General features: G+C 39.8%; 1 protein-coding gene across 3 annotated transcripts in view; it reads left to right on the forward strand.

The window, feature by feature from the left end:
- Window positions 1-27577, forward strand: part of LOC149012163 (uncharacterized) — a 43345-nt gene continuing 15768 nt past the window's right edge. Inside the window, exons 1-2 of one of the 3 annotated variants that reach the window (XM_089159285.1) lie at window positions 1-552; window positions 723-886. In XM_089159285.1, the coding sequence (XP_089015411.1) occupies window positions 199-552; window positions 723-886 (518 nt within the window). In that variant the 5' untranslated portion in view covers window positions 1-198. The remainder of the gene's footprint in view (window positions 553-722; window positions 887-27577) is intronic. The other 2 variants (XM_089159283.1, XM_089159284.1) reach the window with 2 other exon arrangements.

Below are 27577 nucleotides of genomic sequence, written 5' to 3' on the forward strand. Positions count from 1 at the left end.
GTGGGTTCTTCAATATGAAATGAAATTGAAAAGGGAGTGGGAGTTGGATAAAATCAAGGGCAATTACTGCGAGCGGCAAGGGCAACACAGTTTATTGAATTTAAATCTCAGTACCGTGAGCGGACAGAATTGTTCTAAAATTGTGGCTGTGTCCCAATATTGGTTGATGCATTCAGAAAATTTCTGAGTTTAGAGAGAATGATGAAAGCAGAGCATTTGATAGACGAGGATGAGGAGAGAAGAGGGGTAGAAGAAGACGACGAAGAATCGCTCACGCGGCGGTGGTCTTCGTCGTCCTGCCTGCTCACGCTGCCTCTTAGATCGTCGTCGTCGTCCTTCAATCTGGAGAAGGCAGTATGCAGCCACGGGCTGTTCATGATGGCCCCTAACGTGTGGGACCCATCAACCAAGACCCTCCAGCGACCATTGCGCCTCTCGGACGACACCACCTCCCTCCCAGTCCGCATCTCTCATCCCCCCGACTCCACCTCTCTCCACGTCGTTGTTTTCGGCGCCGATTACCTGTCCGTCGACGACCGCCATGCGGTTCTGGTACCGTGGCTCACTAGCTACTTTCTTCTTAACTAATTGCCTCCTCCTTCACATAATACATTTTACCTTGCAAAGAGGAACGGAAAATGCTCCACCCTTTTTTGATGTATTTATATGTAGTGCGTTTGTTGATGACAGTACAAGAAGGGGAATTTTGTGATGGATTTCAGGCTCAGGTCGAACGAATGCTGCGGTTGTCGGACAGAGAAGAAAGGAGCTTGCGGGAATTTCATAAAATCCACAAAGCAGCCAAGGAGGGAGGCTTCGGCAGAGTTTTTCGGTCACCAAGTCTGTTCGAAGATATGGTCAAGTGTATCCTTCTCTGCAACTGCCAGTGAGTACTGAGTAGACCAACCCTTCTTTCTCTACTTGACATATTTCTTAGTTTCGCTATGCCACTCCACTTGCACATAAGAAAGACTGATTGAAAAAGCTTGTAGTGAATAGTGATGATATGAAGGGTAGGAGGAGAAAGAAACACATGATCAACACCCAAAGCAACAAACAACTGAGCCTTATCCCGGCCAAATGAGGTCGGCTCCATGGAACCTTGCTTTAGTATCAACTCAATTCTTGGTTATACAACTTGTTCAGGATTTAAGCTACACCTATCTATCCTCGCTACTTCTCCCTAGGCTTGTAAACGGACCGGATTCGGCTCGGATACACCAATATCCGAATCCGAATCCGATTAGCAAATCTGCTATCTGAATCCGAATCCAGTAAAAATTTAGAGAAGGCATCTGAATTTGAATCCGAAACTTTATCGGATATCCGATAATAATCCGATCTGATAAAATATCTGATTATTGATTGATAATTGTCACTTTTTTACATTTTTTATTATAAATTTATAATTTCCGATTACCGAATACCGCTATCCGAATCCGATTATCGGTATCCGAATCCGATTATCATCTATTTTTAAAGAAAAAATGTTAAATACTTTACTCTATTCGGATTAAAAATTATCCGGATATTATCCGATCCGATAAGCAATTATCCGAATCCAAATCCGGTTGCTTAGCGGACGGATACATATATTTTCCGGTAAGAACATTTTTGGATACGAATACCCTTAAACGAATACGAATGCGAATTTGGAGGCAGATTTCGGCTATCCATTTATAGGTTTACTTCTCCCATGGTTATTCTAGGCCTTCCCTTGCTCTTTTAGTTCCTTCATTCTGAACAAAATTATTCTTTCACATTGGAGCATCCTAAGGCCTTGGTTGAACATGGTCATCAAGCTTAAGCATTTTTTTGGGAAGCTTATCACAACTATCTTAAATCAGTTCTAATATGGTTTGTTCTTACTTTGTCCTCACTTCAATATTACCATCCTCATGTTGTAGTGTGATGCTTCTTAACCATTTAACTTTCTCTATACATCATAGCTAGTCGTATGATTGTCCTATCAATTTTTCCTTTGAGCTTCAAAGGTATACATTAATCACACAATACTCTGGATGCAATTCTCTGCTTCGTCCTACTACGATCTTCAAGATTGTTTTAAAATTGAAGGCAGGTTGAGGTCTGCACTAGTCACTCTCATTGAATTTGTAGTTGCTCCCTCCCCTCTAGTGCAACCAGGCATTTGCAAATTGACATCCAAGAGACAACAGCCCTAGTAGGCCCTTGTAGTTGTTGTTGTACTCAACTATTGGGCTGTGTTGGGACTTTTGAGACTAGTGCTCAACATACCAACACCCCCCCCCCCCCCCCAAAAAAAAAAAAAAAAAAATCTACCAAAGATTAGCGAAACGCAGTGTAGGAGCCACAATTGAAGGAGAGAGTTTGAAGAGAAAATGGGAGTGAGAGAGCATTCAAAAGATAGCATAGCACATTTCATGAACCAGAATCCAATGCCCCCATTGACTTCAACCTATCCAGCAGAAATCAATTTGTTTTTCACCAGTTTGCTTGTTTTCTTCCTTCAGCAGTTGCTAAACGGAAACCAAGGGCAATAATGAAGACAGCACCTTTCCCCTTGTTTTCCTTTTCATACTTCCAAACTCAGAATCCTTCTATTTGGTCATTTTCTATTATTTCCAATACTGCCCCTGCCTTCTGTTTTATTCTTGCCTTATTCTTTTTCCAACTTGTCACCAAGTCTGCCCCTCCCAATACGTACTACTAAAGTACTAATCACCCTTCTTCTGTTTTTATTTGAATTTTGATATTATGATTCTGCCATCCCTTATAAGTTTGCTTTGTTTACAATTCTATAATTGTTGTCACAAGTCCATTATGTGGAGATTGATCAACGACATGTACTCTTTTTAGTTAGTGAGGGATACCATAAAATTTGAACCGAACTTTCTAAACTTACAATAGGTCTATGGTATCTTGTAGATATTACAAGTAGCTTCTATGATATGGTGTCAAGCACGATAAAATCTTCTGAAGGCATATCTGATGTAGAAGAAATTGTGAACAATGAAAGTGACGATCTGATGTAACTAGGGTTGGGCCCAAAAATCAGACCCAAAAGGTCCAGCCCAAAGCTGGCTGAATACCTTAGGGGTATTTTGGTTAGCCCTTTTAGGGCGCAAGAGGGGACTGGTTTGGAACCCCCCCCCCCCCGATCCAAGGGTTATGGATCTATCTTTATTTTTTAATTTGGGGTTGTTTTTGTCAAGTTATTGAAGAGTCCATGTCTGAATAGGAATCCCAACTAGAGTCCAATTTTCAAGTAGGACTCTTACTAGTAATTAGGTATTTTAATTGTATTTGTTTCTTGAACTCTTATTTAAAGAGTCCTTTTCTAGTTATATTCACAAATAGAGTTGTAAAGGGAACCCAATCCTCTATAGGATCCCTTAGTTGAGTCTTAGTAGGAAGTAGTAAGTTGAGACCAAATAGGTTTTATTTTAAGCTGTAAGGCTATAAATAGCCATTCTTATTATGAAAGAAATCAGTTCACACTTTAAGAAATCAAGGGCTTGGGTCTTGGGAAGAAACCCTGCGGCCTAGGCTGAAGAGTGTTGAAGTTCTGGAGTTATTAGTCTTCAAGCTTCATCTTCATTTTCTTCATCCCTGGGCAGCCATATTTCCTCTACAAGTGCACCTCCAACTTCGACCACAACTCCAACAGTCCACCACCAATCAAGTACAAGCCCAGCCCCTCCTCTACCCTAACCCTGAACCCGATTTTAGGGTTAGGGTTTCTTGGATGGATTCCCTAAGATTAAGGGTTCGCTCAGAATCTTCCAACAATTAAATGTAAAATCTTATGGGAAGGTTTGGGATGTACTGGATTCCTGAGAATTCACAGGAGGATCCTAGAGACAAGTTAGGATTGATTTGGGTTGGTGTTTGGATGGTTCGGGTTTTATCTAATCCTTATGGGGTTTAGGATAATTATGATTTGTAGGGAAGGACAAGGAGATAAAATGGGATCCAAATTGGTGGGTAGGGAAAAGTTAGGGTTTTACCAAATCAAGATGGGAAGTGATATCAAGTCTGACCCAAGGAAATCTGCAGTTTGGTTTGGAAGGCTTTAGGGATGATTCTAGGATGAAACAATTGATGAAGAGAATTTTAAGAATTGGGGAAGGGTTTGAAGATCTTGGGCAATCTCTTTGATCTTTCTTTCTTTCTTTCTTTTTCTTGACTGCCGCAAATCAGAGAAGGGGAGGAGAGAGGCAGCCAAGAGAGAAAGAAAGGGGGAAAGGGGTATCTTATGGTTTTGAGAGGTGGGGAAGGGTTTCTTGGCTGCTGTCAAGGTGGGAGAGGGGCTTGCAATGGGAGGGTAGGGGTTTTCTTTGACTGTGGGAATGGGACAGCAAGGTTCTTGGAGATTCTTGGTGTTTTCTTGATGTTTCCTTGTCTGAAACAGCAAGTAATAGAAGCAGCAGGGTACAGGGAGAAGAGAAAGAAGAGAGATTGATGTAACCCAGGTGGGTTAGCCTTCCAGAACCCTCTTTAATTAGAAGCAGCACAAATTAGGGTTTAAACCCTTGTTGTTTGGGTTGAAACCTCAGTGGACAGCAGCTGTTTTCACTAAAAATACCCCATGGATAAGGCTATTTTGCAACCCAAGTCTTAGGGTTAAGATTAGGGTAGTCTAGGGTTAATTTGGAAGGGTTTTTAGGGTTGGTCAGGTTAGTCTAGGGTTGGAACTGATGAAAAGTATATTGGACAGAGGTGTAAGTGCAGAATTTTCATAAGTTAGGGTTTGTATGTTTTAAGACTTCTAGGATTGAGTATGGAATGATTCAAGGGTTCGGTTAGGCTAGAACTAACTTTGATTATGTTGTTTTACAATTTTAGAATTAATCCTTTAAGGCAATCGTTCAAATTAAGTTTCTTACTTGGCTTCAGACTCTTGGTTAGGTTTAGGGCTTGGTCCGAGTGGGTTGAAATTAGGATGGAAGGTCACTAGGGTTAGGGATGTTCCTAATGTTTGGGACAGATCTAATGGTTAAATTGCTGTAGATCTGACCTTGAATTTTAGGTCTAGGAAAAAGTACGAGAATTCTAGAAAAACTCTGAAAAATAGAAGGAAGTCTATGGGGGTAGGTGAGGAGAAACTTGCTCATGGTCTAGAAGAAAAGGGAGGAGGTTAGGAAGGGGCTGGGGTTGCTGTTAACTTATTTGGAGTCGAAGGTAGGCTGCTGTGAGGGTTGAACTGCTGCTAGAATTGAAGGTTGTTTGGTGAAGTTGAAGAAAGGTGCTGATCCTAAAGTAGAAACTTAACTCAAATCTGCTGTGGCCCCCTCAAACAGGAACCATGGTCGTCAAACTCAATATTCGTATTCAAATGATCAGACTTGAAAATTGCAATGAGCAATGAGTCTTATTTATAACATTTACAAGAAAAAGAAAGAACTTATCTCAAACTCAGAGACTCAACTAAGACCTAGAGACCAACTTAACTAGGTTTTCCTTTATAGGTTAGGAGACCCTTTTACAACCAATTAAGAACCAACTAAATTAAATGAATTCTTGGAAAAAAAAGACTGAACTATAGGGTACTCTTTAAAGAAAGACTCCTTACCTAAGTAAATCACAACCACTAATAAAGACAAATTCTAATCAAAAGCAACCTCCTAAAAGATAGGAACCCTTCTTGTAAAACAATCTTATCGTATCCACAACTTAACTAATGGAAACCAACTCAATCCCAAATCAAATAAGAAATTAAAATGGACTGGGACTCTTCTAATAAAGCTAAAATTCTAGAATTTAGATTCCAACTGTAAAATAGGGCTTAAAATACCCAAAAATAGCCCTGGATAGCGTTTGGCCAGCCAGCTTGCTTGGATGGGCTCTTGCCCACTTTGGGTTTGGGCCAGGGGTAATAGGTGTTCGCATCAGAGATTCGGACTGGGGCTGGAAAGGGGTTCAACTTGTTTGCAGAATTTGGAAGAGAAAGGTTGCTGGATTCCTTGCCGGAATCACAGGGCAGAATTGGCTGAAAATAGGAGAGCTTGACAACAGCATGGACCCTCCCAAAAGGACCCTGCCGCATCTTCTATGCTGCAATATTCTAATAATTTTGTTAAATGCAGACTTGGAAGTTTACAATGAAAGGAATAAGCTACTTATAACCTCTGACACTAAGCTTCACACTATTAACTCAAATAAGAATTCTAACTAGACTTTGACTGAGAAAATTAATCCAAGATATCTGAAATTAGAATATTCTACCAACCTAGAGGGAAAATTGACCAAAAAACCCCTTTTTTGAGTGTTCAACCACCTTGGTGGTGCCTTGGGGCCCACTGAAGGACTTCAGGCCCCGCATGGGGCGCTGTTCACATCACCAGCCCTTGCAGAAGCCTTCTCCCCCTCTTCTAATCCCTTGCGGCAGCAGCAAGCCCTATTCTCCTTTCCTTCCTTTCTTGATCCTTGCTACCTGCATTGGAAACCAAGGAGCCCATCACAGCCCCTTTCTTGAATTGCAGAAGTTTCTGCAAATCAATCTCTTCTTCATCACGGCATATTTGAAAAACAGAAAAGTAAAGAAAGAAAAGAAAAGAAATAAAAAAAGAAATGAAAAGAAAGAAAAGAGCAAGATCAAGAATCAAGACTCTTGAAATTCCCAATAATCCATCCCATACCCAACTGCAGGCTTCCCTGATCATTCTTGGATAAGTCTGGGTATCTCAAGCAGCCCGATCTACAAAACCCTGATTGCAGACCATCCCATAGGATCTTTGGATGACCCAAAACCCTACTAATCTCAAACCACCTGCCTGTCTTAAATTTTATTAAAACTCTAAACCTCTCAAAACCAAGATACACAATAAATTGCCCATCCAGGATTTTGTTAAACTAAACTTAGCCTAGTACCTCTCCAAAACCATCCCATAAGAAAACCCATAATTTTTTAGACATCCCATAATCCAAACACTACCCTTTCTTTACCCAAAACAGACCCATCAACAAACCATGGCCTTTTGTTAGCCCATTAGTAGCTGGTTCTAATAACAGAGGATCCTGAAGACCAGATTAAGGTTGGACCAGGTTAAGGTTGGTTCGACCAGATTAAGGTTGGACCGTAAACATATCCAAGGAAGAAATCTCGGTCGAAATGGAAATTTCGACCTTGCAAAAGGTCGAAATTTTGACCAAAACTAGACATTTTTTATCTGACTCTTGGTACCTCAATTTTGGGCCTCATATGCACTCAAATTGATTTACAAGTACTTGGACTAAGCTACCGTTGGTACCTGAATTTTCCGACGGTTTACCGTTTCTTCGCCAGTGTCGGCCGGAAATTGGTGGTGGTCGGCGGATGGAATCCCCAAATTTGGACCGTGTACGTACAAAATTTAAATTAAAAAAGAAAATAAGGGCAAAGTGGTCATAAAAGTGATCATTTGTCTTTAAATTGACTTTTTCCATAGTACAGGGGAGGAAGTTGCAAAGTCTTAGTGTTTTTGGACTAAAAATGACATAGACCAAACTTCAGGGGGTCCAGATGAAAATTACCCTATAATATAATAATTAAATGTATAATGAAATAAATGAATGAACTTACCCGCAGGGGTGGATTCTCGTTCTGATACGGCCACAGAACGACCGAAGCTCCCAGTGGCATCCCTAAATGCCTTTATCTAATATATAAAGAGAAAAAACAATACTAGTTACTACTTATTACTTACTACTTACTATGTTAATGATTTTGTATAAAATTATGAATTGTGAATATCAAATTATTCAAATCATTATCTCACCTCCATAAGGATGATTGCTTGTGCAGTTGGATCCGGTTCCAACTTCTCCACTACAGTTTAGACGGCATCCATCAAATCTTGCCTCATCTCAAGATTGTCCTTCTAATGGTACTTAGGATTTAAATAGTATGCTGTGTAAGAAAAAGTATGTCATAAAAGGGAATAGTTAATGCTTAATAGTGACATAGTGTGATAACATAACATAATGAAAATTAATTAAATACTAGACTTGACAACTCACCAGCCTTATGCAGTGGATGCTGCAACATAGACTGCCATCTAAGTTCGATGATTTGGAGGACTCTCTTGTTGCTGTGTGGGTGGACCTGAGCAACTTGCTGCTTTGTCCTCTCTACTGTAGCAAATATATGTGGTAGAGTAGGTTTTCTTTGCTAATCTACCATCCTCAACACATGCACTACAAGCTCAAGCATCTTCACCACTATCCTCACATTGTGCCAAAAAGTCTCATCGAGTATGGTCAACTGTGCTCTCCTTCCTCCCACTGATGAAGAACCCTCCCAGTTAAACCACTCCTCTGATGCAAACATGCTCCTAAGGCAAGTCTTCCTACTCTCAAAGCTCTGTAATGCTATCCAATTAGTAGCAAATCTGGTTATGCCTGGCCTCACTAACTCACCCTGACACTTGTGCCTTATCATCCTTAATGCATAGGTGTGGTTATAGATGAAGGTGCTAACTTGTCGGGCTTGCTCCATGGTCTTCTTCACAAGCTTGACCTTTCTGATGTCCTTCAACATTAAGTCAATGCAGTGAGCAGCACATGGAGTCCAAAAGAGCTTATATCTGTCCATCCATCAAGGCATCAATACAAAGTTATAAAGTGTACATGTAATGTAAATATATGTATTTACAAATGAGAATTAATACTATATGTTTAGATACCTGGAGTTTTCCTGCATCTTCAACCCAACTTTCTTGTAGTTGGAGCCATTATCAGTCACAATTTGAATCACATTTTCAACTCCAACCTCCTTCACCACTTGCTTCAATAATTTGTAAATGTATTTTGTATCCTTCTTCTCACCGGATGCATCTACTGACTTGAGGAACACTGTCCTCCCATCACAATTCAACATGAAATTGATGATGGATTGTCTAGTGGGACCAAGGCAACCATTAGCCATCACAGTCACTCCATAATGATTTCACATGGGCTTTAATCCCTTAATATACTCATTTAAGTCCTCTTTATGCTTAGGCAAATAGACATTATATATCTCATATGGAGTGGGGCCCTGTACACCACTCCCAGCCTTGCCTACCTCCTCAATTATATCTCTATAGTAGGGCCCCTGGGCTGTATGTGCTGGAATACTATGGTAATAAGCCCATTTGGAGAAAACCATCCCCACTTTTTCCTTCACACTCCCTCATAAGTGCTTCCACTTTCTCTGTTTATGCTCAGGCCTCACAAATAGGGCCGCATCATTGCGAAGAATCTTAAGATCCGGATCTATGAGATGTGCTGATGAAGCTCGACCCCTTGTAGGGGCCCGTGGGATAGGAGCCTCCTGCCTCACACTCTGAGTCCTCCTCAGAGGGACTTGGGAGCCACTTGTGCCTCCCATACCTACTAGCTCTCTAGAGGACCCACAACCTAGACCCCTTTGTTGCCTCCTCATGTCATCAACCCTCTGTTGCTCCTTACTCATCATCATCGCCCTCCTCAGCTGATCGGCCTCTGGATCAGGGTCACACTCTCCTGGCTCATCCATATCATAATCCTCAGCATCTGGAAGGTCATCTAAGCATGCATCCTCGAACTTATCCCTCTGTGTTCTCTTCTCTTTCCTCTTTTGCTTTCCACCACTAATATATGAGGCCATTGCCTTCTTGACCTCTGCGGGCACCTTTCGGCACCTTGTTACATCCCTGTTGCCACCAGCTAGATGCACCTTCAATCTAGTGGCCCCACCTCCTGTTTGTTTCTTACAATAATTACACTCGCTCTTCCTTCTATTAGCTGTCAGTGGCCTCCCGTGTTGCCAAGCTATGTTTGACATCTTTGAAAGAGAGTGCCTGATACAAGAAATACACACTAAGTATCTTGAAAAGCTCCACAATATGCTCAAAAAATGACACATGCTTCTAATAATAACCTCCTACTATATAAGTATTTTTTTAATATAAAAATAATTTAAAAATATATAAAATACACACTAATTATCTTAAAAATATCCACAACGTGCTCCAAAAATTGCATACATGCTTCCACTAATACTTTGCCATTTTTAAATTTAAAACAGAAATTAATTAGTTTTTTTAATATTTAAATATATATTAAATACGATAAAATTACATAATTAACTGAAAAAAAAATTAATTCAACACCATCACAGCAATATGGTGTCTCAACTCTCACATACATTAATTTGAAGCTTATACATGTACTATACATATACATTTTTAGCAATATACATAATTTAGTAAATAATTTTTACTAACAGAAAAATAAATAAATAGTAGGAAGAATAAAAAAATAATTTTGACATTACAAATTCATAGATCAACACTCTAAAGTAAACATACATAAATTTGGAAGCAATCTAAGATGATTTAAGGCACAAATGAAACAAAAATAAAAAAATGAAGAAGTTGGTTACTCACCTTGCAAGATTTGAGAAAATGCACAAATGGAGGAGCAAATCTAGTGTTTGAAGGAAATGGAGTTGTAGAAATTAGGTGTAAAGAGGGATGAAAGCAAGAGAAATAAAAAAAATCTAAAAAAGGGGTCGAAATATACCTGTCGATATTGCTCGATAGGTTGAAAATGGGTCGGTAGGTCGAAAATGAGTCGAAACAAGTTATTTTATAACCTGCGCAAGTTTGGTTGCGGCCCGATATGGTATCGGGCTGAAATTTTGACTCGTATCGACCGAAATACAAAATGATACAGGACACATTTCGTGCCTGTACCCGGATTTCGTTTCAATTTGGAATTTTGTAGACATTTCGGTTGAATTTTTTTCCATGAACGTATCAGGTAATTATTCCTATTATTCATATTTAATTGAATTCCTCCAAGTTAGGGATAAGAATCCCAAATCAAAGTCTAAAGGATTAGATTATTATGGAGTCCAAAAAGAACTCTACAATTCATATTCAAATATAACTCATTCACTTAACAGAACAATCTAAAAAGGAGTTTGAATTAAACTCAAGCACGAGATAGCCTAGGTAATCTTTAAGTATAAATATCCTTGCCCATGCCCATAAGAAGGTAAGTTTTCAAAAGTTCATATCTGTTTGCTCGTTGCAATCAAGCTTCCTGATTCCTAGATTTATTACTCAATTGACTTGAGCTTTGGAGGTGTTACTCGTCCAACCCGGTCGAGCACATTCTTGCAGGAAGAAGCTGATTGGGCGGACGAACAACATTTTGCATCATCAATTGGCTAATCTTACGGATGAATATAATTCTGTAGCAACAATTGGCGCTGTTTGTGGGAACCCGATCAAAGGCCCTCATGCAAACCAGATTAGGAAGAGTGGTTGGAGATGATTCCAGCGAAGGCAAACCAGAAATTAATACAGGGGATGTGCCTTAAGGAATCACAAGAATTCCTCGTCGTGACTTCCCATCAGAACAATCTGATTAGTTCGTGACTATGGGTCAATTTAATGAACTTCAAAAACAAATTCTAGACCTAAGAAAACTGATTAGGGCAAGCATCCGCTAGCAAGTGGCCGTCCCTGGAACAGGTTAGCGGGTTAATTCAATTAACCTTGACGAAACCAGGGAAGGTTGATCACCAAAGCAAAAGGAGGTTTGAGCATCACTACTCGACCACTCTGCACGACCATCTTAGAGAAATCAAGATAAAATAAAAGACAAGGTTGGAGAGAAATCTCGACCACCGAGAGAGGCAGCGTTTAAAGACCCTCATCCAGTTAATGAACATTAGGATTGAGAAAGTAGTACTCGTCATACTGACGACCTTCAAGGAGAAAATAATAAAGGAGTTCCTGCTGAGCACGCAGACTATGTAAACAAGCGATTCGAAGAACTCGATGAAAAGTTGAAGAAATTAAAAGATTCAGGCAGAGATGCTCTAACTCTGTTCTGAAGGATCTTCCTTTCGTCCGAGCAATCTCTGAAGCAGAGATGCCAAAGAATTTCAAATGCTGGACCTTCACAATGTTCGACGGGATGAGGTGTCCAAGACATCATATCATGCACTATAAATCTGTTATGTCCTCGTACCATCATAGTGAAGTTGCCATGTGTAGAATCTTTCCTGCTTTATTGATCGGAGCCGCGTCTGAGTGATTTCTGGGACTCTAAAATGGCTCAATAAAGAATTTCAACCATTTTGGTCGAGTGTTCCTGTCATGATTCCAAAGTGGAGTCAGTATGAAGAAGAGACAGGACACTCAACTTTCTATCAAACAAGGCCAAATGAAGTCTGTCAGAAGCTATCTTTGAAGGTCAAATCGAGAATTTAAATGAGAAGATAGCCTTTCATTATACTAGGGGCTTACTCATGAAGGATTGCTTGAACACGCCTCTTGTTGGATATGCCCGAGACATTTGCGGAATTGCTCGAACGATGTCACAATCAGGAAGAGATATTAGAAACTATAGAGTCTCGAAAGAAGGAGCCAACCACATAAACAAAGGCAAATAAAGAAAAATCCCAGCAAAGCAGGAATCGAATCACAAATCCGAGCTAAGGTGGTTGGCCTGACCCAACAAAGTAGTCGGTGGAGACACATACTCCTTTGAATACTAGAAGGTCAGAAATCCTGATGCAAGTCAAAAGCCAAGGGATACTTAAATGGCCAAACAAACTTCATTCTCGATCAGAAGATCGTGATAGAAGCAAATATTGTGAATCCCATAAAGATCACGGACATTGGATTGATGACTACAGATATTTGAATATAGAAATTGAAAAATTAATCTCCCAGGGGCAGTTGAAGAAATATGTTTGAGCAAATCAAAGAGCTCATCAACTACCAGAGGGAGGTAGGAAGAGGGCTAGTCGATTAGTAGAGAAAGGCATCAAAACTCTAGCCAAAACCGACCAAAGAATGGGGATGACAATGGAAAGCAATCCTCGATTTATACAGTGTTCGGTGGCCCGACAGAGGAGTTAATTAGGCAAGCCAAGAGGAAGGCTTGAACATAGGGAATGCTGAACTTGAGAAGCTAGGGGTGAAGGCAGCATCAGTACCAATTACCTTTTGTTTGAAAGATATGGAAGGTGTAAAGACTCCCCATGATGATGCTCTTGTAATAAAGGTCATATTGGCCGGAACTGAAGTCTACAGAGTCTTGTTAGATACTGAATCCTAGGCGGACATTTTATCCCTGACAGCTTTCAGAAAGCTGAAGTTGAATGAAGACATGCTTGTTCCATGTGGAGCTCAGCTTTATGGATTCACAGGGTCCTCAATCCCGGCAAAAGGAACTATCAAGTTAGATCTTCGGATTGGCTAGCACCCAAGGGATAGGGTTGTCCAATCAAATTTTATGGTTCGAGATTTGTCAGCATATAATGTAATATTGGGTCAACTTATCCTCTGTGCTTTAGAAGCAGTGGTGTTATCCTTGCACATGAAGATGAAGTTCCCGACCAAGAATTGAATTGGAGAATGTAGCACCGATCAAAAATATAGTCGGCAGAGCAATTTCAACTATATGAGAAAAAGGGCGAGAGCTAGTTTGACCATGTTTGTTGAAATTAGAGATGATCGAGATGAAGAAACCATGTAGAGAGCTGAACCAGTTGAGAAGGTCGAAAGAATTTGCCTAAATCCTAAACAACCAACTCAGGGAACCATGATTAGAGTCGAGCAAGAAATAGAATTTAAAGCCAGATTAACTCAGTTTTTTGAGGAAAATTCAGATGTATTTGCTTGGTCAACAGATGATATGCCTGGCATTGACAGACGAGTAGCCGAGCATAGGTTGTGCATCGACCCTCAAGCGATTCCGATTGTCTAAAAAAGGAGAAATTTCTCTATTGAAAAACATTAGGCAATTCGAACAGAGGTTCAAAAGTTAAAACAGTCAGGGTTCATAAAGCCCATTGAACATCTAACCTGGCTGGTTAATATAGTGATGGTTAAAAAGGTGATCGATAAATGGAGGATGTGCATGGACTATACTGATCTCAAAAAAGCATGTCCTAAAGACTGTTATCCACTTCCTAGGATAGACCTCCTCATTGATGCAACTGCTGGACATGAGATGTTGATTTATAGATATGCCTACTCTGGGTATAATCAGATTATAATGCACCCAGAAGACGAAAAGTATACGACCTTCATAACTGACAGGGACAGTTACCACTATAAGGTAATGCCATTCGGTCTGAAGAATGCAGGAGCCACTTATCAAAGGGGGGTCAATAAATATTTACTAACTAGACCGAAATATGGAGGTCTATGTTGATGATATGCTGGTGAAAAGCACGTCCAAGGCTGACCACTTACGCGACTTGGTAAAAGTATTTGATGTACTTCGAACATATAGGATGAAGCTCAATCCGGAAAAGTGCGCCTTTGGAGTATCATCTGGAAAATTCCATGGTTTATAGTGCCTCAGAGAGGAATTGAGGCCAATCTCGAGAAGATCAAGGCAATCCAAGAGATGAAACCGCCAAGAAACATTAGGGAAGTGCAATGTCTTACTTGTAGGGTGGCAGCTTTGAACAGGTTTATTGCTCGGTTAGGAGAAAAATAAGGCTTTGAAGAATATAGCTAATCAAAAGACATAAATATGGAATGAAGAATGTGAAAAAGCTTTCGAAGAGCTGAAAGAGAAACTATCGAACCCGCCTTTGTTCGTCCTACCGACCACAAGGAAAGAGTTACTTCTATATCTGGCCACATCATCAGTCGCAGTCAGTGTAGTGCTTGTACGAGAAGAAGGGTAAAGAACAAAATCATGTTTATTATATAAGCCATGTGCTCATTGATGCAGAAACTTTATATCCAGAGGTAGACAAACAAGCATTAGCATTGGTTACAACAGCAAGAAAGCTTTGGCCATACTTCGATCACCATCTTGTTGAAAGAAACGATTGTAGTAGAATGGCTTATTGATTCATGATCTCAAGCCTTTTATTTATAATAAAGTGGAAAGTAGACTATTACAAGGAATAGAAGTTTACATGAATGCAAACTCTAATTTAACTCCTATACAAACTCTTATTAGACTCCTAATAGAATCCAACACTCCCCCTCAAGTTGAGGCATGGATATCACACATGTCCAACTTGACCAAAAAAGTATAAAACATCTGTCCAGGTAAACATCTGCAATTTGATCTTCAAACTTATAGATTACGTCTGCCTTATAGATTTCCATTTGATTTGTCCTCATCTTTACTGCAACTTTATGTCTCCAAGGAAGAACGCCCAAGTAAAAAAGTAGAATCTTCAAATGTTGAGAAGACTAAATTTCTGCACAAATCTGAGGGAAAATATATTTTTGGGGTAACAATAGCTAGGGTAAAATAGCCAAAGTGAAAGTTTTGATTTGTAGCAATGTTAGATCTTTAAAGGGAAAGTTTGCCAAGGGACAATCTCCAAAGGTAGGGGAAAATTTGTCAAGATAAGTGACAATCTCCGAAGGTAATAGAGATCAAGTTTTGCAAAGGTCAAACGACAAGTCTTTTGCAAGGTTAGATCTCCGAAGGGAAGATGTCAAGTTAAGGGGCAAATCTCCAGGGTTAACAGAGATCAAGTTACGCACGATCAAAAAGATAGCTCTATAGCAATGTTAGATCTCCAAAGTGGAAGATTGCGAAGGTAAGGGACAAACTTTCAAAGGTAACAAAGATCAAATTCTACATAAGGAAGTCTACATGAAAGGCTTTGAATTGTAGACATCTTCAATCTCCCCCTCACGTGTAGCGTTACACGTGGGAAGATAATAACAAAGGAAATTCCAATGGGGAAACTTGAAAAGGAAGAAATTGTAATGGTAAGATAAAAGTATCAGGAAAACATATCTAGAGAAAATGACAAAATTTGAAAGGGGGTTGACCGAGCCTACGGTGCCACTAATGAAGGTTTGATATTACCGAATGGACCGGATTAGAAGATGTAGTCAAAGCAGAAGTAGATCCTCCAATCGGCTCGAGCAAATAAAGTCCATTTACCACGACCAATCTCCTTCCCCAGATCCTGAAGTAGCTAGGTAGGAGTTGGTAGGGGTAGTAGAGGAAGCAGTGGTCGAGGCTGTATCGGCAGTAGAAGACTGCAGAATACGTCGCAGAGTAGCGAACTCCTCCTGTGAAAAACCAACGTCTGCAGAGGGTGTGGTGGAAACTGTCTCAGAAAGATTAGTCTTTGGTTTTCCCTGTCTTTGTGCTCGTTTTTGCTCAAAATCAGCGAGGCTTCCCATGCAGTTTCCAACAATTTTCCTTGGTATGATATGGTTTGTGACAATGCTCGCACTTGACAATCTCCTTAGCTGGATCAGATTTAGTGCGAACAGACTGTAAAACTGATTTCTCCATAATAGGAGTATGAAGCATGACTAATCGACGACTTTCCTCACACTGAACAAGAGCATAAGACTGTTCTAGTGTAGGAAAGGGAGAACGACTTAAGACTTGCATTCTGATCTGATCGTACTCCACGTTCAAACCTGCCAAGAAGTCATATACTCGAATCTTATCAATGTACTTCTTATATGTCGCCACATCATCTGGATTAGTGGGGTGATAATCCCCATAATGATCCAACTCTTGCCAAAGAGATCGCAACTCAGCATAATAGTGGGCCACAGTTAGTTCCTTTTGGGTAGTCTCATGAAGCTTCTTTTGTAGCTCATAAACTTGTGCATCATTCCCCAACTGTCCCATGTTTCAGTAGTAGCCTTCCAGATTTGGGCTGCGATATCAAGTAATAGGTAACCTCGGGCAATATTTGGATGCATGGAATTCAAAAGGAATGACATAATAAGAGAGTCGTTTGATATCCATTTATCCTGTAAAACACCTGCGGTAGTGGGTTTGATAGTAGTGCCCGTAATGTATCCAACTAGTCCTCTTCCAAAGAATAGTCGGGTAAGCGGATCGAGACCAGATCAAGTAATTTGTGCCGTCAAATCTTACTGAAAGAGAATGAAAAGTGGAAAAATATTCGGATCCAGTGGGAGCAGTAGTATCATCAATAGTTGTCATGTTGACAAAATTATCTGCAGTTCTTCAGTCTTCACCCTTTCGAAGTAATAGAAACGTCGCAGAATGCAATAGCCAAACAACTCAGACAAGTTTTCTCCTTTTTTTTTTTTTTCTTTTTCTTTTCAGAATAGCAGATTATAAGAAACAAAATAACAATATGGTTTGGCCAAATATGCAATGGTCTGGTTTGGTCTAAATTCAGAGAGAACCAAAATATGGTCTAAAGTTGGAGAGAACCAAAATATGGTTCGACCAAGATTTATTGTTTACCTGGTTCAATCTGATTCGTTTTCTCTTCTTCTTCTTGAAGTCCCAAAAGCTGGAGAGACGAAGCAAGTAGCAGCAGCGATGGTGTTTCTTCTCTTTCTTCTCTTCTTCTTTCCTTTTCTTCCTGGTCTTCCCTAATCGAACCCACTATAGTGCAGTGGGTACTGAAGAACAGAGAAAAAAAAAGGAGATGGGTTGCGAGGGTTTGCGATGGGTGCAATGGAACTGAAGAACCGAAAAAAACAGAATTGTGGGTTGCGAGGGTTTGCGATGGGTGCAGATGCAGCGGTGATGGTATGCCAGAAAAAAACGATGGGTGAAAAAAAAAAATTCAGGGAATTTCAATGGCTTCTGGCTCGATAAGAGATGCAGCGGTGATGGTATAAGCAGGGTTCCTCTTCTCTTCTTCTTTCCCTCCTTTTTCTTGTTTTTGCAGTGGCGGATTTCCGTCCAAAACGCGAAGAATCGATAGGTGCAGAAAATTTCTGAATTTGAATATCTGCGATAGTTGCAGAAAAAAAGAGGAATTTGAATGTTTGCGATAGTTGCAGAAAAATCCTGTGATGGTTGTAGAAAAAGTTCTGCAATTGTTGCAGAAGAAAGAGCTCTACGATGGTATTATAGTTGCAGAAAATTCCTGCGATGGTTGCAGAAAATTCTGCAACTGCGATGGGTTTTGCGGTAGCAGAAGAAAGAGAAAATCTGCAAAAAATCTGCGATGGGTTTTGCAGAAGGAAAAAATTCTTCAATCGAACTTAGGCTCTGATACCATGTTGAAAGAAACGATTGTAGTAGAATGGTTTATTGATTCATGATCTCAAGCCCTTTATTTATAATAAAATGGAAAGTAGACTATTACAAGGAATAGAAGTTTACATGAATGCAAACTCTAATTTAACTCCTATACAAACTCTTATTAGACTCCTAATAGAATCCAACACCATCCAATTGCTGTATTGAATAATTTTCCTTTAAAGAAAATATTGCACCAACCAGACCTGGCGGGATGACCAATAACCTGGGCAATTGAGTTAAGTGAACGCTAGATTGAATTCCGACTATGTCCAACCATTAAGGCTCGAGTACTAGCAGATTTCATTTTTGAAACTTCAAAAGACGAGCAAGAAGTGAGTATCACCCCTGAACCTATAAAAAGATGGACTTTGTCAGTGGATGGATCCAACTATGCACAAGGAAGTGGAGCAACACTACTACTACAAAGTCCAGGTAGTTTAAAAATAAAGTATGCACTTCACTTCAAATTTAGAGCCTCAAATAACGAAGCAGAATATGAAGCATTATTGGCTGGCCTACGAGTAGCAATTGCTCTTGGGATACAAAATCTAGAAATCAAAGTGATTCACAATTAATTGTGAATCAAGTGAATGGAGTGTATGAAGCCAAATAAAAGAGAAATAAGTAAGTATCTCAGCATGGTCGACCAATGCAGACAACACTTCAAAGATTTGCTCGTCAAGCAGGTACTTAGAACAGAGAATGATCAAGCAGATTCACTCTCTCGTCTAGCTACAGAAAATCTGGATGTCACAAAACCAGTTATCCATTTGGAGGAGCTTCTGAGTTTGAGCATAAGCGTGGTCGATCACATGCTGATACAGACCGAGCAAGGCTGGATGGATCCAATCGTTCGTTACTTGGAGCATTATCAACTTCTAGAAGATTCAAAAAGAGGCTCGAACAATTCAACAAAGAGCTGCTCGGTATACAATCAGGGAAGGTCGGTTGTACAAGAAATTTGTGACAGGACCACTATTACAATGCTTAGGAACCCCTAAGGCTACTAGAGTCTTACGAGAAATTCATGAAGGGATTTGCGGAGCCTACATAGGAGCTCGAACACTTGCAGACAAAGGCAAGGATATTTTTGGTCTACTATACAAGAGGACACAAGGAATTATGCTCGGAGATGCGACAAATGTCAAGTTCATTTCAACATACCTTATACTCCGGCAATGCCTTTGATATCAATTCTATCACTTATTCCTTTTGCAAGATGGGGAATTGACTTGGTAGGGAAGCTGCCTAAAGCTTCTGGGAGCAGGAAGTAGTTGGTGGTTGCGGTGGACTACTTCAGAGAATGGGTGAAAGCCGAGCCTCTTGCTTCGATCAATATTGACTAGATGAAAAAGTTCATCACGCACACTATCATATATAGATATGGAGTTCCAAAATTTGTTGTTACTGACCATGGAAAGCAGTTTGAGAATACAAAATTCGAGAAATTCTGTACAAACTAAGGGATTGAGCACACCTCTCCTCAGTTGCATACCTTTAGAGTTATGGTCAAGTTGAAGTCACCAACAGGACTATACTTGATGGATTAAAGAAAAGGCTCGATCAAACGAAAGGAAGATGAGTAGATGAATTACACAGTGTACTGTGGTCATATCGAACAACTTCCTAGACAACCACTGGGGAATCACCATTCCGACTTGCTTATGGAGTAGAAGCTCGTGTTCCAGTGGAAGTACAAGTTGGTTCCCTTAGAGAAGAGGAGTACAACGAAGAAGCAAATATTGAAGGAATGAGGGCTAATCTTGATCTTCTCGATGAGAAAAGAGACAAAGCACAATATCGTCTAGAAGAATACCAAAGACGAATTGCGACATACTATAACACCAAAGTAAAATGAGACAGTATTCACTAGGAGACCTAGTTCTTCATAAGGCATCAGCCTCAGATCCGACCAACCAAGGAAAGCTAACTCGAACCGAGAAGGACTTGTATATAATAATTCAATAAGTTGCTCCTGGAGCATATCACCTACGTGATCCAGAAATCAAGCAACAAATCCTCCAATCATGGAATTTGAGCAACCTCAGAAGATATTACTAGTAGTGAGTACTAGGTTTATTATTTAAGCAATTTTTTTGCAAGGATCATAACCCTGATTTTTGTTTCAACATTAGCTTTATCAAGTAATGAATTATTCCTCAGCAAAAGGCTTTATCAAAAGCAAACTTAACATTCAAGCAAAAAATGGTTTAAAACTGCGTTGTTTGTCCAAAAGTGTTTGATACGGATTTCCTTAGAGACAACCACCAATAGCTAAATACAAATGATTACAAGAAGAAATATGGTCTATTTCATCATTCAAAGCAAATACATACAAAAATATGGTCGGCATAAGAATATCACGACCTACAAAAAGAAAAGGTTTTCAACAAAAGGCTTCAAAAAGAAAAATCTAACAGCTACTCGAGAAGTCAACTTGCGGCTTGCTCTTCTTGAGACTCGTCCCCCTCAGACTCATCCCTAGAACTTGACTCACTCTCCTTGGAAGAAGCAGTTTCTTTCCAACCAAGTTGAGAGCTGCTCGACAAACCGGCCTCAGGGACTGGCTCCCAATAGAAGTCTAAAAAATCAACTATGTCTACTCCTTGAGGCTTCGGAAAATAGGGTCGACCTTTGCACCACTGGGGACGAGGAACCTTCAAGTCATCGAAGATGCCTGGGTCGATCAGACTCTAGAACTTTCTAAATTTTAAGTCTTTGAATTTGCCGACAATATTGGAAAAGGTTTGCTGCCAAGCAGACTGATAACCAGGAGTATCAAACTTCGCCATAAATTGACGGCATTTCTTTGTTCGGACCCATCTTTTGATGACTTTATGGTGGAGCTCGTTAGGAAGATCTTCAAATGTGCTCAGAGACCTCTCTTCGACCAATTTGGTTAGGCGAGCAACTTCGTGGTCGGCATTATAAAGCTTGGTTTATGGGCCAGCTTTTCTCCATCCTTGTTAACAATAACTTTCTCTTGACGCTAACCAAGGATCCTTGGGTTTCCTCCAGCCGAGTCTGGAGGGAGGACCGCTCGAGCTCTAAAGCCTCATTGGTCCCTCTCAAGGCAGCTACGTCACCAACTAGCTCGGCCTCATGAGCTACCCAAGAATCCTTACTCGAGCGTAGAGAGGCCAGCTCGTCTTTTTGTTCTTTGATGTGCTGCTCGAATCTACGCACAGAGAAATGATCTTCTCGAGCAACATACATGCTCTACCTTAGTGATTGAACTAGGGCACAAGCCATCCTGCAACGAAAGGAAGCTGATCGTCATTAGCTATAAACATCTAAGAAATTCCCGACTAATAAGAGTTGGAAATTCCCGACCAATAAGAGTTGGAAATTCATGTACCTCACAATAATATTGTGGGCGTGAATGCATATTGAATATAAGTTTTTGATTACTTGTTGACATCTTCACCATTTTATTTCTGAGACTAGGTTTGAATTTTAAGAATTTAGCAACTTTGATAGTTATTTTAGTAGAAAATCTTGAAAAATAGTCACATATCTTAAGTAAAAATTATAAAAGTAAGAAAAATAAATCCAAATAAGTAACTTAATCGGATAATTTAGTCGGTAGGAAAGGAGTTTACCATATCCGCATCCTATTAGTAATCGGACGAATTCGGATACCGTCAAACGGATGCGGATGCGTATTTGGAAGCGGATTTCGGCTATCCATACACCCCTACTTTTGGAGAAACAAAAAGATGAAATGAAGTTTTAGCAGCACCCCCCCCTGCAACCCCCAAAAAAAAAACACCCCGGTTTTCTTCGCTTCTCTTCTTATTCTTATGAGTACTCTTTCCCTTCTTCAAGACTTATTCTTCTGAGAATTTCCTTCTTCAACCTATTTTCTGCATCCTTCTTTCTTCTCTATAACATCCTACATTAGTCCTTGCATGTTGCTGCTGCTTCAACTGATGCTACTGCTCTCTGGACTGCTAATACAGAAGAATTAACAGCTATACAGTTTCTTTTGTGTCAACAAAGTCCCTGGCTTCATCAGCTACATGCAATCAGGACCTGCTGGTCCCTTGCTACAAGTTTTGATTATGCAGAGGAAATCTTCCCTCAATCTGTGCCCCCCTCAAGACTCTCGTGAACATCTCCCATTGGTCTCCCACCTACAACACCGCAACCCCCCCCCCCCCAAAAAAAAAAAAAAAAAAAGAAAAGAAAAGAAAATAAAGAAGAAAAACCCTCATTCCTACCCTCTTAATCATCCTCCTTAGCTCTTGTTTCCTCTAAACACAATTGTCTTCCCACCTCCTACTTTTTCTAACTGTTGCGTTGGCTCAGCACATCCTAAACTAGACCGTGCTAGCCTAGCCATCTCTCGCCTTCCCTTGAATTCTTTTCGATCATGCTAGGGGATGTAGCCTCAAGTGAATGGGGGCCAGGCTTCCACAATCTTTTAAGAGAACCTACTCATATGGGACTAAGAAAGGGTTCCTTATAATTTTGGGGTCAAGGTGTATGGGTGATTGTTCCCCAATTAGTTCATAGTGATTGTGTCCTTCATGGGTTTTGGTTTGGTTGGGGGTATATAGATGGATAAAGGTAAGGGTGTCGACTCGATACGGTACAGTATTGAATTTGAAAACCTCATATGGAAACGTACCATACCAAATTTATACGGTACGGTATAAAACGGTATTAAAGAAAAATGGTACTTTATGAAATCGGTATGAAAAAACGGCACAGTTCGGTATATGGTTCACTTTTGTTACGGTATGAAACCCATTCTTCTAATCATAGATTTGTTTTGGGTATTACCAAAAAAAAAAAGAAGATTTATTTTGGTGAACTACAGAGCACCAGATCTGATCAGCCTGTCTTAAACAATCTACAAATGTATGCTAACCTATAATCAACTTTGTTAAGCGAGGCCTCGCCCAGGAGCCTAAAATCCATGAAATTACCAAATATTAAATATTAATTAACAAATAATACCATTTCGCTGAAACATATTATGCATCCGAAACAACATCTGCCGATTGGCAACAAAAAGAGAGTATTTGCCTGAAATACATGCAGCAGAAAGGAAACTCCTCAACCTATTTTGACAACCAAGTTTAATTTTAAACAAAAAGTTGTTCCTGATCTCCAGGTGTACCACATAATGAAGGTGGCTAAAGAAAACCTGTTCAAACGCAGTTTTCTTTAATCCAATTTGAAAAAAGAGTCCTTGTTTTTCATCTATTGGCCGGAGACCAATTTTCATCACAACCAACATAAGGACTCCACCTTGAATAACTACTGCAAGTAAAGCAAGCTTATTTGATCTGCTTCTACATGTAATTATGATCTTAACACTTCCATGAAAACTAACATATATGATCTCATGTCAGTGCATTCGATTAAGATCTTCAGTGCAGCTCAAAACACCCCCCAAAAAAAAAAAAAAAAAAAGAAACCTCAAAAATTAATCTCCAACTATTTCATTATCAGTTTAATATGCACAGAATAGGTAGAACACTGAAAAGGAAAGAAAAGAGTAAACCAATGCTCTACAGGGACCAAGAAATCAACCATTCCCAACTCAACCCAAACGATGAAGAGCATCAATCACACTGTTCGATTCCACGCACAACTCAATGTTTTGTTGCTATGCATCCTCCCTTCCACGCTACATCAGTCCCTGCAATTTGGAATTTGATTATGACCTCTATCATTGTTGGTCAATCAAATCATTCCATAAACAAAGTTAAACAGAACGGATAAAAGAAGATAAAGAAAACAACTATGGGCATTATAGGAAAATGAAAAACAAAAGTAATGGGCTAGAAGAATCATGGGAGTGTTGCCTTAGGATTTTCGGGAAGCTCATCACAATAGTTGCCTAGATGGGAGATAATTCAGTGAACAAGGCTTATCCCACTCTGATTATAGGATGACTCATAAATGTCGATAATATACACATTGAGATCCAACATCAGTGGGGGAGGCAAAAAGTATTACAGGATGCATGAAAGTAACAGACATTATAAAAAATAAAGAATAAAAAGATTAACTGTATAAATTTCTGAGTATTGTATAGAGTTTCACTTACATTTTCCAAATTCATCTTATTTGATCTAAAGACTGGACCGAAAAAAGGATCCCGCATTTGGAATGCCATTAATATGGTGGCCTTAAACTCAAGACAAAAGTCTCTTGTAGTGTTGGGAATGGGTTAATCACTTCTTTCTGGTTTGACCTGTTGATTCCCACTCCCAGATGTAGAAGCATCCCTATTCTCCCTTTTTCCATTCTCCATCAAGTTCAGGTCTTGGACTACACGGTTTGGAACAATTGGGATCTTGATAAGCTAACTATGATATTGCCAACCAACTTAGCAGAAAGAATAAGTCCAATGCTCCAAGGGAAGTGATTCCTAGAACTTTACCCTCTATAAGACAGGACAATTCTCCCCCCAAAAGGTGGCTCTAGATATCTCACCTTTCGCATCCTCCTCCATATCATAGCAAGTGGTGGCATTTCTTCTGGAAGTTAAACTCTTCTTACATATAAACTTCCATTTTGGAAACTCATTCATTGTGGCCTACCAGCTAGAGGAGTGACTGAAAAAAGATCCAATTCTGGTTCAAATTTCCCGTTCTGTAAAAAAGAGGGGTTTAGATGGCATTTGTTTTTATCACGTGACTGGATTAAACACATCTGGGGAGCTGACTCTCTTGGACTGCACACCGAATCTCTTGAGGGCCCTTCATTTGTAGATTTTTTCCTCAAAAGATTGCTTCGAATTGGGACAGGGGTTTTAATAAACTTGGGTGTTTAATGTAATCATGGTCTCTTGCTACTATTTTGGCAGATGAGAAATTCTATTATTTTTAAGCATGCTAGACCTGACCCAAATAGGTTGCTGCAAACAATTAATTAGTAGCTTCATCAGTTTTCTAAGACTTTGTTACCAAATGATGAGGTCTTGGAGACTTGGGAATCTTCCCAGTTTGATTTGACTCCTTCAACCTCAGATTGGAGTATTCTGACAAATACTACCCTTGTTATGGCAGGCGTCCCCACACAAAGAGTAAGGAGAGGAGGGTGGTCCTTTAGTATAGTACATAAGGGAAGCTGCTGGGCTACTAGGATGCAACATAGTTTGAGAATTGAACTTGAGGGTTTTTTTTGTTAGAAGCTATCCTTGAGGGATGCAGGATAGCCTACTGGCATCCTTGGCCTCTTCATCCTTGGATCTCAGCTAATTTAGGAAGTGTTTACTTTAGGAAGCATCCTGATTTTGTTTAGAGCTTAACCCATTAGTTAGATGTAGCTCTAGATGCGCCTACTGATCAGACTTTAATTTCCTTTATGTAACTTCGTTGGTTTTCCGTCATTAATACTCAATAGAAGGAAAACAAAAATGTCTAGTGTCCATGCAAATCATGGAAATACAATACATGCTCGATAAATGAAATAAAAGTCCAATGAGTCAATCTACATGTTGGAAAGAATTTCAGAAGAATACAAGGAAGAGCAGAGCAGCAACATGAAGGCCCTCTTCCCCCACCCCCACTTTTCTTTTGGTAACCTATTCCTTTTCTGTGAACTGACGAAAGTCAAGTAGATTAAACTCAGAGACCACCATATTGATCAGATTCACTAATTTCTATTTCATGTTCATTCATATTCATCTGTTTCCTCCCTCTCTTTTTTTTCTCTTTCTTCTTCTTTTCTTTTTTTCTCTTCTCTGTTATGTTCTTTTACTTATTAAAACCAACCCCACCCATCCCCCTCCTTTTCCTTTCCCTTCCCCCCCCCCCCCCCCCCCCCCCCCCCGGGGGCCGGGGCCTCCCCTCCCAACCCACCACCAATACTTTTTACATCCCTCCCCCCTCTCTTATTTTTTTTTTTTTTTCTTTCCCCCCTCCCCCCCAAAAAAAAAAAAAAAAAAAATTTTTAAATAATTTTTTTTGAAATTTACCTTGTATTATAAAAAAAAAAATACTTCCAAAGTTCATATTAGCCATCATATGACCGTTGGAGATCTTTGGAGAACATGACCGTTGGAGATAATATGACCGTTGGAGATCTTTGGAGAATATGACCGTTGGAGATAATATGACCGTTGGAGATAATATGACCGTTGGAGATCTTAGATTATATGACCGTTGCAAATAATTTCTTTCCTTATGTATAGCATGTTACATTTATTTTATTCTTTACTTGATTGTATTATATATATATATGAAGAAGTAATACAAAATCACTCCTACACAAAATCATCTTAACATGGTATTAGTTTAGGACGATCCAAACCTTTTCAAGTGACGCTATTTTTTTTTTTTTCAACAGCAGTCAACGATCCCTACGTTGTTGTTTTCTTTCCGCTGCCTTTACAATGACGGATCCATCTATCAATGCTCTTGCTATAGCTGCTGTTGCTTCCACTAATGCTGTTTCCATCAACTTTGATGGTTCTTCTCCATATTTTCTACATCATTCGGATAATCCTGGTGCTATACTCGTCACGCAGCTTTTACGCGGCGATAATTATCCCACTTGGAATCGTGCAATGCGGATGGCTCTTGAGGCCAAACATAAGCTTGCATTTATCAATGGCTCCTTACCTAAACCCACCGCTGATCCTTTGGAACTTCACGCATGGACACGATGCAATAGCATGGTCCTTTCTTGGTTGCTAAATGCTCTCTCACCTAATATTGCTAATAGCATTCTTTACATCTCTACTGCCCACGAGGTTTGGGATGATCTTCGTGATCGTTTTTCTCAAAAAAATGCTCCTCGAATTTTTGAGATCCGACGTAGCATTTCTAATCATCATCAAGGAACCTCTTCTTTGGCATCTTATTATACTATTCTCAAGGGTTTTTGGGATGAAGTCGACTCATACAACTCTTTCCCACCCTGCACTTGTGGTCTTTTGTTAAAACACACTGATCTTCAACGACAAGATTGCTTACTTGAATTTTTAATGGGCCTTAATGATTCTTATTCTTCTGTTCGAAGTCAACTCCTTTTGATGGAACCCTTGCCTAACATCAATCGTGCTTATTCTCTTCTATTGCAAAAGGAGCGTCATCGTTCCCTCCATGAGTTACCAAATCCATCATTGCATCAATCTGCCCTTGCAGCCATTGCTCCTCGTACACATTCTAAAAATGGTAAGAAGCCTATGTATCACTGTGATTTTTGTGGCATGGACGGCCATTCAGATTCCCGTTGTTTTAAGAAACACGGTTATCCTCCCAAGAGCAACAATACACACATTAAATCAACATCACTTGGACTCTCTGCTCGATCCTTTGCTGCCATCAACCCATGAACAAATTCTGCCCCCTCCTTTACTTCGGCACATTATCATCAATTATTGGCATTGATCGAATCGGGTAATCCCACTCCTTTAGCAAATGCTGCAGGTAATTCCTCTTCCCCATGGGTTATTGATTCTGGGGCAAATTTTCATATGGCTTCTAAGTTACAATTCTTTAACACTGATACGGTGGTTCCTTATACATCTCCGATTACATTACCCAATGGTGAAACAACCCTTGTGTCCCATTTAGGGACTTGCACCCCCACCCCTTCCATCTCTCTTAATAATGTCTTATATGTTCCTTCATTCCGTTTTAAT

The sequence above is a fragment of the Hakea prostrata genome, chromosome 6 (genome assembly GCF_041222555.1).
Source record: "Hakea prostrata isolate BN-2017 chromosome 6, UWA_Hpros_2, whole genome shotgun sequence".
Classification (NCBI taxonomy): Eukaryota; Viridiplantae; Streptophyta; class Magnoliopsida; order Proteales; family Proteaceae; genus Hakea; species Hakea prostrata.